The sequence below is a fragment of the Arachis hypogaea genome, chromosome 8, assembly GCF_003086295.3.
Source record: "Arachis hypogaea cultivar Tifrunner chromosome 8, arahy.Tifrunner.gnm2.J5K5, whole genome shotgun sequence".
NCBI classification, from domain to species: Eukaryota; Viridiplantae; Streptophyta; class Magnoliopsida; order Fabales; family Fabaceae; genus Arachis; species Arachis hypogaea.
In genome coordinates, this window is record NC_092043.1 from 41,141,250 (window position 1) to 41,155,708 (window position 14,459).

The window sequence follows — 14,459 nt, forward strand, 5'->3', positions numbered from 1 at the left end:
TGACAGTGAGGAAGAGTTTGAAAGCAATTACGAAGTTGTTGGTCCAGGCAGAGACGAAGATCAAGGTGACGGCACTATGGCTCTAAATGTGTCAGACGTGGCAAATGCACTCGCAAACGAACATCTGTTTGAGGAGCCATCTTTCATGCGAGTTTTAGATTTGGAAGCCATGCATGCTCCGGAGTTTTCAGAATATATGAATGCAGGTACGTAATTGCCTATATTTATACGAAGGATTAGAATTTTATAATAATTTATATTGATCGATGGACCAAATAGTTACATGACATGTGAAAATATACATAATTAGCATTTGTTTATGTGTTTATTTAGTTAAATTTAAGATAATAATCTTTTTGGTTAGTTATTGATTTAGTTAAATATTAATTAGTATTTATTTATGTGTTTATGTTTTTATTTTGTTAAAATTGAGATAATAACTTGATGTAAAGTTTATTTATATTAATATTGATGTAGTGAGTATTGATTTACTTCTAATTTCGATTATTAAATATTTATCGTATGGCTGTCGTCGTGGTAGAAATTCTTATTGTCGCAGATGGTGAATTTGTCGTGGGAATGGAATTTAGTTCTAGAGAAATTGTTATTATGGCAATAAAAGATTATACCATCCGAAGAGGTATAGACTACTAGATGTATAAGTCAGAGCCGTTGACATTTTATGCCAAGTGTACACAGTATGTGACTGATTGTGATTGGCTGATCAGGGTTAGCATGATCAGCAGAAAGTACTGTTGGGTTATAAGGAGGTATAATGGTAGTCACACTTGTACTAGAGCCACCAATTCTTAGGATCATTCGAACACAATTACAGAAGTAATAAAGCCGTTGGTTGATGCTGACCCCTCGATAAAAGTGAAATCAGTTATTGCGGAAGTGCAGTCGAAGTTCAATTACACCATCAGCTATCGAAAAGCATGGTTAGATAAGCAAAAGTCAGTGAAAAAAAATATTTGGAGGTTGAAAAGTATCATACGAAACTTTGCCCATATGGTTTGAGGCCATGTGTCATAAAGAGCCATTTGCAGTCTTCCATTTTGAGACTATGCCTGCATATCAAGGCGATGACTTGGTAACTAATATCCGGGTATTGCATCGAGTATTCTGGAGTTATTACCCCTACATTAGAGTATTTAGATATTGTAAACGAGTTATCCAGGTGGATGAGACTCACTTGTACAGAAAGTATAAGGGTTGTTTGTTGGTTGCAGTTTCACAAGATGCTAACAACAATATCGTCCCAATTGCATTTGCTATTGTGGAGGGAGAGATTTCTGATGTGTAGCACTTTTTTCTTACTAACCTGCGACAACATGTGGTGACTCAGGATGGTGTGGGACTGATTTCTGACCGACACGAATCCATCAATGTAATTGTGGCCCCTAGTAACGGAGCTTGGTCGCCTCCTAGGGCTTTCCACATGTTTTGCATCAGGCATATAGAATTTTTTAAGAAAGTTCAAGACACCGTACTTGCAAAAACTTGTCGTCAATATGGGTAACATTGAGTAATTTGAAGTTCATTATTAACAGAGTAACCTTTAAACAGTGTTTCTCATCTATTTTTTTCTCTTTGCTTTTTCTTATTGCGCAGGATATTCGAGGACGGTTCGCGAGTACTAATAAACTACAATTTTATGGTATATTTTGGATTGAATTAAGTGGATTTTGTCAACTATTCTCACACTTATTCATGTAAATTGCATGTTTTTAAGTTTCCTTCCTAATTTTGTGCTATAATTGAAAACATACTTTCTAGGCCTTAAAATCGCTAATTTTTAATCCTCTTTTATTACCATTCGATGTCGTGATATGTGTGTTAAGTGATTTTAGGATTTATAGGGCAGGAATGACTTAGAGGATGAAAAGGGAGCATGCAAAAGTGGAAAGAACACAATAAATTGAAGGTTTGAGAAGTTGGAATTGACGCGCGTGCGTGGCTGAAGCGCACGCGTGATCACACCATTCGACAACCGACGGGTACGTGTGATAGTCAAGCGTACGCGTGACCAAGAATTCGTCCAAGCGACGCGTACGGGTTGCTGAAGCGTACGCGTGACGAGCGGCACGTGCCTTAGTAAAGGAAAAACGCTGGGAGCAATTTCTGGGCTGCTTTTGACCCAGTTTTAGGCCCGAAAATGAAGACAAGAGGCTGGGGAGTGGAGCTGGACATTTAGTGACCAATCATTTATTCATTCACACACTTTAGGTTTTAGACGTAGAATTCTAGAGAGAGAGAGGCTCTCTCCTCTCTCTAGATTTTAAGGTTTCTTCTTTCAATTTCTTCTTAGATTTAGATTTAGTTCTTGTTTTCATTTACATTTCCTTGCAACCTATTGTTCCTGCACATTTGTCCTTTAATTCTACTTTGTTATTTTCTTCACTTTGTTGCCTTTATGTTATGCACTCTTGCTATTCTTGATCTTTATTAATGCCATTTATATTTTCATGTTATTAATGCTTTCTTTAATTTGTGTTATTGTTTTCTTACAATTGTTAGTCTTGGGTTTTACTATTTCTTGTTAGTTTTTCATGTTTTATTTTGTGCCTTCCAAGTGTTTGATAAAATGCTTGGTCAGATTTTAAAATAAATTTTTGTGTTCATGGCTTGGGTTGATGATTTGGAGACTCTTGAATTGTCAAAGTCTCTTGTTGATTGGTGATTGAAAGTTGCTAGTTGGCTTGAGCTTCACTAAATCTAGTCTTTGATTAGGACTTGTGAACTTAAGTTGATTTTGCTCACTTGACTTTCCTTCAATCGTTCGAGGTTAACTAAGTGAGAGTAAAAGTCAATTACCATCACAATTGACCATGATGATGAGGATAGAAATTCCAATTCTCAACCTGTGCTAGGACCTTTCTTAGTTGTTAGTTTATTTTCTTGTTATTTACATTCCGTCTTCATCATTCAAAAAATCCCAAAAATACTTTCCCATAACCAATAATAACTATACTTTCCTACAATTCCTTAAGAGACGACCCGATATTTGAATACTTCGGTTTATTTTTTATTGGGGTTTGTACTTGTGACAACCTAATTAAACTTTAATTGCCGGTTTAGATCTATACTTCGACGAATTTATTTTTTTGTGAAATTCTATACCGACATTTATCCTCCGTCAAGTTTTTGGTGCTGTTGCTGGGGAGTTGCAAATGTGTGTCTTATTATTGGTTATTGTGAATATTGTGAATATGTTTGCCTTTTGTTTCTTTGTTAGTTGTTGCTAGTTTTAGGAGTTTAATTTCATTATTTCTTGTTAGTTTTTGTTTTTATTTTCTCTTGTTAATATAAATTCTCACCACTTTGGCTATGAGTTTGATTCAAATTATGTTGTAGGAAATGGAAGCTACAATGAGAGCATGCATCAAGGATAGGACAATCAAAGATGGGAGGAGCCATATGCGTATGATCAACCATTTTGGCAACAACTTCCTCCAACGTACTATGAGCAAGAACCATTCCAAGATGCATATCAATCTAATAGCTATGGCGGATCTCTTTGTGATTATCAACCACAACCACCATATTCTTATGAACCCCCTCCTCAACATTGTTATCCACCATACTCACAAGCCCCTTACCACCAAACACCTCCATATGATCCTAATCCTTACCCACCATACCAATAACCATATGAGTCATACACACCACACATAGAACCATTACAATTCCAACCTCAGTACCCCCAAGAACCACCACCACTCCAACATCATTACCCTCACAACCCTTCTTTTTCCTCCAACCAAGCTCCTATGAGTGATACATTTGGTATCATTCTTCAAGAGCAAGAAGAGCTTCAAACCACACTCACCTCTATCCTCACCGGTTTTATCTCTACCCTCCAAGAGCTTATATCTTGTCTATCTCCACATTCTACCAACAACCAAAACAGCTTCTAACCTCCCAACTTTAATGCATTTCCTTTTCAACCGCATGATGATCTCTCCATCCCACCACAACCCTCCTTGAAAGAGTGTCCATATCCATCATTCCAAGAGCAATATGATCCTACTTATGTTAGCCAAGTGGAATAAGAGCCAATGGATCATCTCAAGGAAGTAATGAATCGGCTCCAAGCAATCACCCGTCAAAAGGAGCAAGAGGAAGCCCAAGGGATGCACAAAATTATCATGGCTAACATTGCTAAAATTCAAGCCACTGTGGACTCATGGGATACATGTCACAAGCAAAGTATTTCCACAGATAAATGTGAAAAATTAACCGAAGAGAGAAGCATGAAGAAGATTTTAGAATCTCAACATGAGAACAAGGAGATGGAGTGTGTTGTACAACAAGTGAAAACTATGGAGATTGTTGAAGAGGAAGAAGAAGTGGTTGAAAGCTTAGGCGAAGTTGAACAAAATGTGAATTCCAAGCTTGAGAACACTTCCACACCAAGTGATGTTATTGATGATTCTGTGCAAGTTGTTGAACATTCTTCCATTGATCTTGAAATCGATGTTGAGGAGGATATTGTGCAACCTCTTAGACATATTGTGGTTGAGGAAAGATTGGAAGAAGTTGAGCAAGCAATAAGCCCTATTATTGAAGATGATTCTACACCAACTAATATGCTATTTGAGATTATTGAACCTTCCTCATTGTGTTGTGAAATTGATGTTGAGGAGGCTCGTGCACAACCTCCAACACATGACTTGAACAATGAGGAATGTATAGAAGAAGTTGGTGAGCAAGGAATTGAAATTGAAGAAGCTTGCCAAGAGGTGCACAACCTCGAGTTTGATTTCTTTGAGAAGAGAATTATGTTTTGAGTGTGAATTATTGATGAACGAAATGGGAGGTGTCATGATGATAATTGTTGAATGAATTAAATGATGATGAGGATGAATTTGATATAGAATATGTTTTGTGGGGATCGTGGTTATTTATTACCCACCAGTTTTTAAATGAATATGTTTTGTGGGGATCGTGGTTATTTACTGCCCACCAAATTTGATATGAAATTGTTTTGTGGGGATTGTGGTTATTTACCGCCCCGTGTGTGTTGTTTTCCAATTGAAAACGTATGTGGGGATCGAGGTGGTTTACCACCCGCAGATGGTGGGGATCAGGGTAGTTTACCACTCACCGGGTAAGGATCGTGATATTGTACCGCTCACCAGTTTTCAAAAGGACAATGTTCGGGTTAGCTACCGGACATGTTGAGTTGGCTATATAATCGTTAGATGAGACTCATCAGCCATAGGACAGGCATACATCATATGCATGTGTGTGTTTTATTTGATTATGCATTAATTGGGCTTGCTTATGTGATTATTATGCTTACTTGCTATATTTGCTACATGCTGTATCTGTATCCTACTTGTATTTGCTTTGTCTGTGTTGCTTGTCTGTGCACCGGGGTTTTGAAGGATTGGAGGAAGGCGAAAAGCTGAGGGAATAAGTAGAATCGAGTTAGACTTGGGAACCTTAGATAGCTCACTTTGTATTATGGTTTTAAACTTTAATTCTAAACTTTATATCTGAGTGTCGGAGTCCTAGGATTGCCTCTGGCTTTTCTGGGACCTTATATCTTATGTACGTGGACACCTTTACCATACTGAGAACCCCCAATTCTCATTCTATACATATATTATGGTTTTCAGATGTAGGACGCGAGGCACCACACTGAGCATTCTGAAGACTCTTGAAAGCGAAGAACTATCTTGGGACTTGGTGTTTGTTTTTAGTTTATGTTTAAATATGTTTATAGATTCTCCATCTTGTATATATTATGTTTTGTCCCTCTTACTCTCTTAGAGGTTGACTTGGAGAAACAAGATTTATATTTATCCGTTGGTTTATTTATGGGGTATATATATATACACTTTTAGAGGTCGTAGCACCTCACCACCTCAGTTTTACATCCTAGGTGTAAAGCTCTGTGTGGTAGGGTATTACACTGATGCTGCCAATAAGGTAATTTTGAATGGGTTGAAGAAAAGATTGGATGAGCACCTGGGCTCTTGGGCTGATGAGGTGTGGTCGGTGATGTGGTCATACCAAACTAAAGTGCACACTACTACTAACGAGACACCTTTCAGACTTACATATAGCGAAGAGGCGGTATTCCGGTAGAACTCGGGGAGTCAAGCCTAAGAATGCTTTTGCAAACCTCGGCAACTCATGAGAGCTTGGACCAAATTGACGAAGTCAGGCGTATGGCTAATTTAGCAGAGTAAGCTCTGAAGCAAAAGGTAGCCAAGAGGTACAATATAAAGGTTCGACCTAGAAGTTTTCAAGCGGGGGATCTAGTTCTAAGGCAAGTCGATACCGGGGTACCAGGAACATGAGGTAAGCTAGCCCTAACCTGGAAAGGACACTTTAGAGTGAAAGAAGTACTGGAAAAAGCGCATATAAGTTAGAAATCTTGGATGGTTCTGAAATTCTGAGCAGTTGAAACGCAACCCATTTGAAAAGGTATTATTTTAGAAAATGTTGGAAATTTTTGAAAATTTTCCTTTATTTTTCTTTGTTAAGTAAAATAAAGGCACTTTTTTCCTAGGAATCTAGGTTTTTAACGAGCCCCACTTGTATTTGGCCAAAGGAATTTTCTTTGCGACTTTATACCTCAAATAAGCATTTTAATTATTTTCTTTTGTGAATCCTATGATAAATTCATGTTATGCGTTAAATATTCCCTCATTCATTTAAAGTTGAAATTAAATTGAAATTAAAGTTTGAAATAAAACAATCTGACGAAGAAGGATATATAGCAAGTAGTGAAACGATAAAATGTTAACAGTCATAAGTTAATCCCAAGTATAACAGAAACACATAAAGCTAAATCCTAAAGAAACGACGGGATAAGGTGCCACAAAAGTACCACAGTTCATAATTACCAAGTTCAAAGTACTTAGAAAAATAAGTTAGAAATCATGCTCATAATATTTAAACAACCTTTTTATTCACCACTTTCTTAAAGACATCGACTTTGGAGACGTCCAAATTGGGAGCCTTCAATTTGATTTGGTCAAGGATGTTCTTCTCGGCATAAAAAATGCCATCAACAGCCGCCTGTTCAGCTTTTCTAACAGAGAGATTGAGCTCTTTAATTTTCTTCATTAGCTTGGAAACTTCTTTCTTCAGAGCTCTTTCCCTTGAGTAAGAAGTAGCTTTGGCTTCCTTCAAACTCTTTACCTCATTCTCCAAGGAAGTTTGCTTACCTTGAAGGTCAGTAACTGAGTTGTTCAGCTTCTGAATTTTGATATTTGCCTCAGCAATAATTTTGTCCTTTGAGAGGAACTCTGAGCGAAGACTTGAGATCTCCACATCTGCGTCTCGGACATAAGTCGTAGAGCGCAGGAACATCCTCTAAACTCGCGGAAGGGTATCCTTTAGAGGCATCTTGGCAAGAACTGCCTTGGTGTCCTCGTCCATAAAATGATGATCCACAAATTCGAGAGTTCGGAATCCCTTATCTAATACATGCCTTAAGGAGGTAGGGGCTGAAGCAGCATCATCATCTTATCCAACATTCTTTAGCTTTTTTCTGGCTGGGGAGTTAGTGCAAGAGTCCCCTTCCAAGATGTGGACCTCGAGACCTTGTCCTTCCCCACTCTCTTCAACCCTCCGAGGTTGTGGTTGACGACTAACAATGGTGGAAGAGGAAACTCTGTCGCCACTAGCCGTAATTGGAGGATGGATTGTCAAACTCTTGTTCATTTCGATAATGACAACAAGTCCTCCAGCCATATCAACTGGAAAATAAAGCAGAAGAGAACCCATAAGATAGAGAAACCAAAAATGCACCAAAGTAAGAAATAAGGATATGAAAGACAGGAAACTTACTAATAGCATTGCGAGCATCTTTCTCGTTTATGAAGATGTCCCTCAAAACTAGAAGATACTCATTCCATAGCATCATTAATAAATTAATACTAAGGAGTTCATTGGCATTCACACCGAAAACTCGAATTTTCGGTGAGGAGACATTATAGTTTCAATAAAAATTGAATCTTTTGGTATCCTTCAAAGTTAGGAAAAAGGTCATTGTGAGTCGAGGGCGTGGCGGTGCTGCCAATCCGCCAAGACTCTGTCCTGCCCCTTTAATGAACAGTGAGCTGGAAAATGAGAAAAGAGCAAATGGAAGGTAGAGTCGAAATGAAAAGTTATTTAAATTCAAGTTAATGTTGTATTTATTGTTGGAGAGAGAAATCAAAAAGTGGACTGATGGTTCGTATAATAAGAGAATTACAAATGCTCTAGAAGAAATTAAAAAACTGTTTAGTTTTTTTTAATAAACTTCCAGAGTCCCAATTTTAAAACGGGTCTAACTTCATAAATTTAGATACCCTTGATAAAAAGGCCAAGGTCCGAAAACCTGAAGTGGGAGTACTGTTTTAGGCAAATAAGATCATAACGGACTAACAATTAAGTAATAATCTGACGTTATGAAATAAATCGAGAATGTCATAACAGTTATACTATTAAAGTCAAAACCGTCAAATCTTGACAATAGTAACACGACATAAAAGCATTTGAGGCCAGGAAAACGGCTACTCCAAAGAACAGGTATGAAGGAAAGGATATACAATAGAACAGATATAAAGGGACATGCAATAGGTAAAGACACTTGTTTTATATCACCAAAAAAGTACTAATGACTCTAAGATCAAAATATTTTACAAATTGTCCACCCAACTTAATTTTATACATGCTGAAAAGTCAGGATTTTTGAACTTTTTACTTCACCTGTTCGTAAATTCACTTCTTGGTTATTTATGAGAAACAATTGCTGTCTTGCATGTTAACCGATTTTGGCATGATTTAGGATAAATTTGAATCAAATTAAATATTAAGTAAAATTTTAAAATTTTTTAAAATTATTCAGGAGAAAAAATATATTTTATCGTCAAATTTATTTTATTTTAAAAAGCCCCCACATTTTTTATTATTTGTAAAAGTCATGTATTTTTGGGCAGGTTCCGAACTATGCTATGGACCATAGTTGTGCAAGTAGTTGTAGACCTTTCTCCTTTCTGACCACAAAGCATTTCCGGTCCTGGAGTGAAATTAGAAAAGCAGCAGCGATGGCAGACTGGTCAGAACTCCCAAAGGAACTCCTCCGCCTAATCTCGGAACTCATAGACAGCCCCTTTTACCTTCTCCGATTCCGATCTGTCTGCTCCTCATGGCGCTCTTCCTCTTCCCCACTCCCCACCCACCTACCCCTCAAGTTCCCCACCTTCCCCTCCGCTACCGCCGCCACCCCTTCCATCTTTTCTCTCTCCAAACGCACCCTCTTCCTCATCAACCCACCTCACCAAACCCCACACCGTTCCTGGCTCATCAAAATCGGCCAAGACACCCATGGTCACACCCTCCTCTTCCACCCTCTCTCCCGTTTCCCAATCAAATCCAATTCCAATTCTAACTTAATATTAAACCTAATCGACCTCCCTGTCTTTGACATTGAACACGAGTTCATCCTCGCTGACACGTGTCCCACCTCGCTCAACGCTCTCTACATGGAGAAAGTCGTTTTCTCCTGGCTGGGTTCCCGAAAAGACGGTTTTGCCCTCCTCACGATCCACATATCCGGAAGGCTCGCCCTCTTCCGGTCCGGGCACCCTGACTGGACTATAATCCCCGACATGCTGACGCCGTACGACGACGTCTGCGTCCACAAGGGCAGCCTATTCGCCGTTGACAGCACCGGCCGGACCGTGATCGTTGGCCTTGACTTGAGTCTCACGCCGGTCGCTGACCCGGTCTTTGGCGGTGACAAGAAGTTCCTGGTTGCGTGCGAGGGTGGATTGTTCTTGGTGGACAAGTACTTGTCCTCTGATTACCTTTGTGAATTGGGGGGTTTTGATGATGATGATGAGGATGAGATCTATGAGCTTGGTTGTGAGAGGGCTGTGAGGTTTGAAGTTTATAGGTTGGAGGAAATGGAGAGGAGGTGGGTCGAGGTGGGGAGTTTGGGAGATAGAGTTCTGTTCTTAGGGGATGATTGCGCATTCTCGGCTTCCGCGTCGGATTTGGGTATTGATGGAGGGGATTGTGTGGTGTTTAGGGATGATACTTTCAACGTGAATGCGCTGGAGAGCGGGTTGGGTGTGTTTCACTTGGATAAAGGGAGGATTTCGCCTTTGTCTGATTACCCTAGCATTTCCAAGTTGTTCTGGCCTCCTCCGGATTGGGTTGGGTTGCATGGATTGCACTGATGAAGTGAGCTTTTATCTTGCCTTGATGTGTTTTATGTTTTATATTATTATGACATGAATAGCCATATATATGCATTGGTTGAGTGTTAGTGATTTAAAATGCTTCATTTCCTGTTATTAGTGCTGTTTTACTTGTTAGAGGATGATCTTGGCTCTATGGCTTTTCCATATCAACTTATATTTCTGAAGGACATTGTGTGGTTTTAGAATATAGGTAGTTAGTTGACATTCTAGAATTAGAACTCGAAGGGATTGTGCTTACATTGTTATTGATAAATACTCATCCTTTACGGTTTAGGAATTATGGATCTTCAGCACCTGCTTTTCTGTGATTTTATTGATGGTGCTACATTTCCTGTTATTAGTGCAGTTGTGGGGATTGGGCTGCACCGATTCCACAAGGTTGAAGGTTTGTGGACTGGATTGCTCTTTTACTGCTGTTGTAGTTCTTTAACGAATAGGCTGACTTGTTCTTCTAAAACTGTAGTCCATACTCCATAATAAAGGAGCTACTGATTTATACATGTGTCTTGTTTTAGGGATTTGAGATTTGAGCAATTGCATGACTCTTGCTAGGTTTAATTTCCATGTGGTGTTTATAAGACTGTGCTACTTGTAACTTGTAAGTTGAGGATTTTAATCAGTGCAAAGTGTTAGATATAGTATGGTGACATAGGTCTACGATGTAAATTGTCATTGTCTGAAACTACAGTTTAGAGATAGTTAGGATAGACTGTGCTTATTGCTCGAAAGAACACCTAATAAAAATAGAACGACACAAAAAACGGTTGTACAATTAGCTGTACATTGTAAGAACCGTTGAACTAAATGATTTAAATAATTTCTGGTATATAACCATAATTATGAGTTAATAGGGCATTTGTCAACAGGACCCAGAGGATGGGCATGCTGCCAATCTGCCATACTTGAATGGAATTTCCCTTTTATCTTAGATACTTCTGAAGGACATTTGAGGAGTAGTGTTAGAATACTGGTAATTAGTAAACATTCCAGAATTAGAACACAAAGGGATTGTGCTTAGCATGGTAGTCAAAATGAAGATTCTGAATCATGAATCGTGCGAGTATATTCGAGTCTCAAGCTACGCAATTCAAATCGATGGCTTGAATAAGACATGTTTGGCAATCATTCGATTAAATGTCCTGAATCGTACAATACGATCTGGAATTGCAAGTCACAGCTCTGGCAATGATTCCATTTGTGCTGCAACTTTTGGTATTTGGGTCGCAAAAAACGGGTGAAGAAGATTCGATGCAATATTCGCGTTCTTGTTTTAAGCCTTCAAAATGGTGCACTTGCTTTTTTTTTTTCTTTTGAAAAAGTCATGCCCCAAATGGTGCATTTTCTCATTAAAAAGAATAAAACACAAAAATATGGACCTATTCACAAATGGTGCATTTCTTTGCCAAAAGTTTGAAATAAATATCTACGAACAATGTTTGTGGGGATCGATGACATTTCTTCTTTGCCTATAAGTCTTTTCTTGGAGAAAAATGTGTTAGTGTAGTGTTTTCTTTTCCCCCAGATTTTATTTCTCTATCTCTTTTTCTTATAGTCTTATCACGTCCTTGATGAGATGATAGCAAAAATATATATATATATATATATAGGTGGTGATGACTTTGGCCATGAAGATTAGATGGAGATCATAGACTTGTCTAATGTCTGTTTTGGCTAATATAAGAGATATTACTTGCTATTTGCTAGTATTTTAAGACTTTGTGCCTTTTGTTAGACCTTTGTTGATGATTATTTTGGTCTTTTGGAGCTTATATATGACTTCCGTAACAATCAATGTATTAGTTTTGTGAAGTCTTAGTCTAGAATACTATTTTGTCAATAGTGTGGTATATATTTTGCAATTTTACGTTGTGCCAATAACCTTGGCGCTTAGATTGTTATTTGATAAATATTCATCCTTTAGGCTTTGGGAAGTAAGAAAGGGAGCCTTGGAGCAATGATTGAGTTGTCTTCGTGTGATTTCAAGGTCATGGGTTCAAGCCGTGGAAACAGTCACTGATGTAATTATCAGGTTAGACTGCATACATTATACCCTTTAGGTTCGGCCCTTTTCCGGACCTTGTGTTAACGCGGGATGCTTGTGCACCGGGCTGCCTATTTTTTAGGCTTTAGGAACTATGGATCTTTGGCAACCTCTTTTGTTTCTCAATTTTGTTATTATAGTGATGCTTCAGCATTTTCTCAAAATTTGAAAAGATAACTTCTCCATGTTTTGGTGCGTATTGTCGGCGTTATAAACATTGCAATTTCAAATAGAATGTAATGTAGTATTGCATTTTCTAGTTTCTTGGTATGTTATTGGTCCTTTGAAGTGACAACAGTCTTATGAGTACATTTATATGGGTTGCATTTTGCCCCAACGCAAGATACTACTTGTTGAAATGTTCTGTTTTGTCACATGTTGTGTAGGTTATCTTGGCTGGATAACTTCTATATATATTCGAAAGAACATGGGGAAGGTTGCCTTGGGTTGGAGTGACTTCCCTATGTTATTTAACATTTTTTGGAATGGAGTGTTGGGCAGCAAAGGGTGAGTATAAGTTTAGTGTGGCTGAATGAGAATACTTAGCAGAATGAGTGACCATAGACATATGGACAGAAAAAGGAATGATGATATAAGAGAGAAAGTTATTGTGGCGTCTATTGTTGAAAAGATGGTGGAATCTTGTCTTAGGTGGTTGGGACATGTTAGGAGAAAATCGGTAGAGCATCCAATTAGGATGGTGGATCAGATGAAAGATAGACAAGTGGTAGGGGTAGAAGAAGATCCAAAAGAACCATACGTGAGGTAGTCAAGACTCGAGATCTATGTATGAATGGTCTCAGTACAGACAATACATAATTGCGTCGTTTGATATATGTAGCCGACCCTACTTAGTAGAAAACTTTGTTGTTGTTGTATATAAAGAAAAGTATATATCTTGTCTACTCAAACTGTTCAGTTGGTGTATGAAATCTTGTCAGTTGTAAATAAACAAATATAAAAACCTTTTTAAACAGACCTACAAGTTATAGCATTTAGCAACTGTTTCATCTTACATGTTGCAGTTCTTGCATATTTAGGCGATATTTTAGGAGTACAAGGCTCTTGCTAATATTGTTTACGCAACTAATACAGGATCACTTAAAATTACTGACGTCCCTAGTGACCTTACACCAACAAAGCTGCTTGCGACAAGGCTGCAGTGGAAGTTGAATAAAGGCTAGCATACTTGTTAGTGATCAGGAAGGCCAATTTATCTCACAGTCACATGTCTGGCTACATGCATTTTGTTGAGATTGATAAGGCTGCTATTTCATGTTTATTGCTGGTAAGCTCATGAATTCGGTGGGGATTGTACATAAGCTAGATTTATAAGCCCAAACTTCTATCACTGCAAATCATGGAGGCAAGGCATAGTAGCCATTTTCTATCTCTGCAAATAATTTTCTTGATATGTCGGAGCTTGTCATTTTGATCACTACTAGGTGATCAAAATATTTGAACGTAGAACTATTGCTCTTAGTTCCCGTGCCTCTTCTGGCCTGAATTAATTCCTTTCTTTTAGATGTCGAAGGAGTTGCAGAATGCTGAATCTTGAATATTTCTGTAATCTAGAACTATATGACTAAATTTGTTATTCCTTTGGGTGTTTTATGTAACACAATTGCTAATATCAATGATAGAGTTATCTTATTCTTTTTGTTTTTTGTTTAATATATATTTAAATATGTCTCTAAGAAATTTTGTGTCGGACATTTTCATTCCTAAAAAAATTATATTACATTTAAGTTCCTGAATTTTATAAAAATAAGACATATAAGTTCTTATAATAGTCAGATTCGTTTTCACTTGGACAAATAGATCATCAAAAGTGTATTGGTAAAGTTCAGAAATTTTAATGTAATAAATTTTTTTTAGAAACGAAAATATTCAATGCAAAATTCTTTAAAGACCAATTTAATATATATCTTATTTTTTTAATCTTTATTTCGCTACAATAACTAATTTTTATTGAATTTTCACTATAGAATATCTTTATAGTAATCTGTTCATGCTCTAAAACTAAATTGTTAAAAAATTTCTCTAATATGCAAAATAGCAAACTTTGATTTCTACATTTGTAAAAAATATTGAGGCACTCATTCCAAAAAACTCTTTTATCGTTGATTAGTAAAAGTACATAATATATATAATTTCTAACTTTTGTTGGTGTCTAACGTCTATATAGAATTTCTAATTTGATA

General features: G+C 37.5%; 1 protein-coding gene across 9 annotated transcripts; it reads left to right on the plus strand.

The window, feature by feature from the left end:
* The first annotated feature begins 8,898 nt into the window (after positions 1–8,898).
* LOC112707501 (F-box protein SKIP23) lies at positions 8,899–13,915 on the plus strand. 9 transcript variants are annotated; one of them, XR_003156090.3, is made up of 4 exons: positions 8,911–10,194; positions 10,489–10,599; positions 12,136–12,243; positions 13,351–13,915. XR_003156090.3 is itself a non-coding variant. In XM_025759251.3 (3 exons), the coding sequence occupies exon 1, from the start codon at positions 8,961–8,963 to the stop codon at positions 10,188–10,190; it is 1,230 nt and encodes a 409-aa protein (XP_025615036.1). In that variant the 5' UTR covers positions 8,926–8,960; the 3' UTR covers positions 10,191–10,194; positions 10,556–10,599; positions 13,351–13,915. The 9 variants fall into 9 exon arrangements, 4 of the variants coding, with proteins under 4 accessions (XP_025615034.1, XP_025615036.1, XP_025615039.1 ...); XR_003156089.3 differs by having other exon boundaries at positions 8,926–10,194; positions 10,556–10,599; XR_003156091.3 differs by having other exon boundaries at positions 8,937–10,194; positions 10,561–10,599.
* The last annotated feature ends 544 nt before the right edge of the window (positions 13,916–14,459 follow it).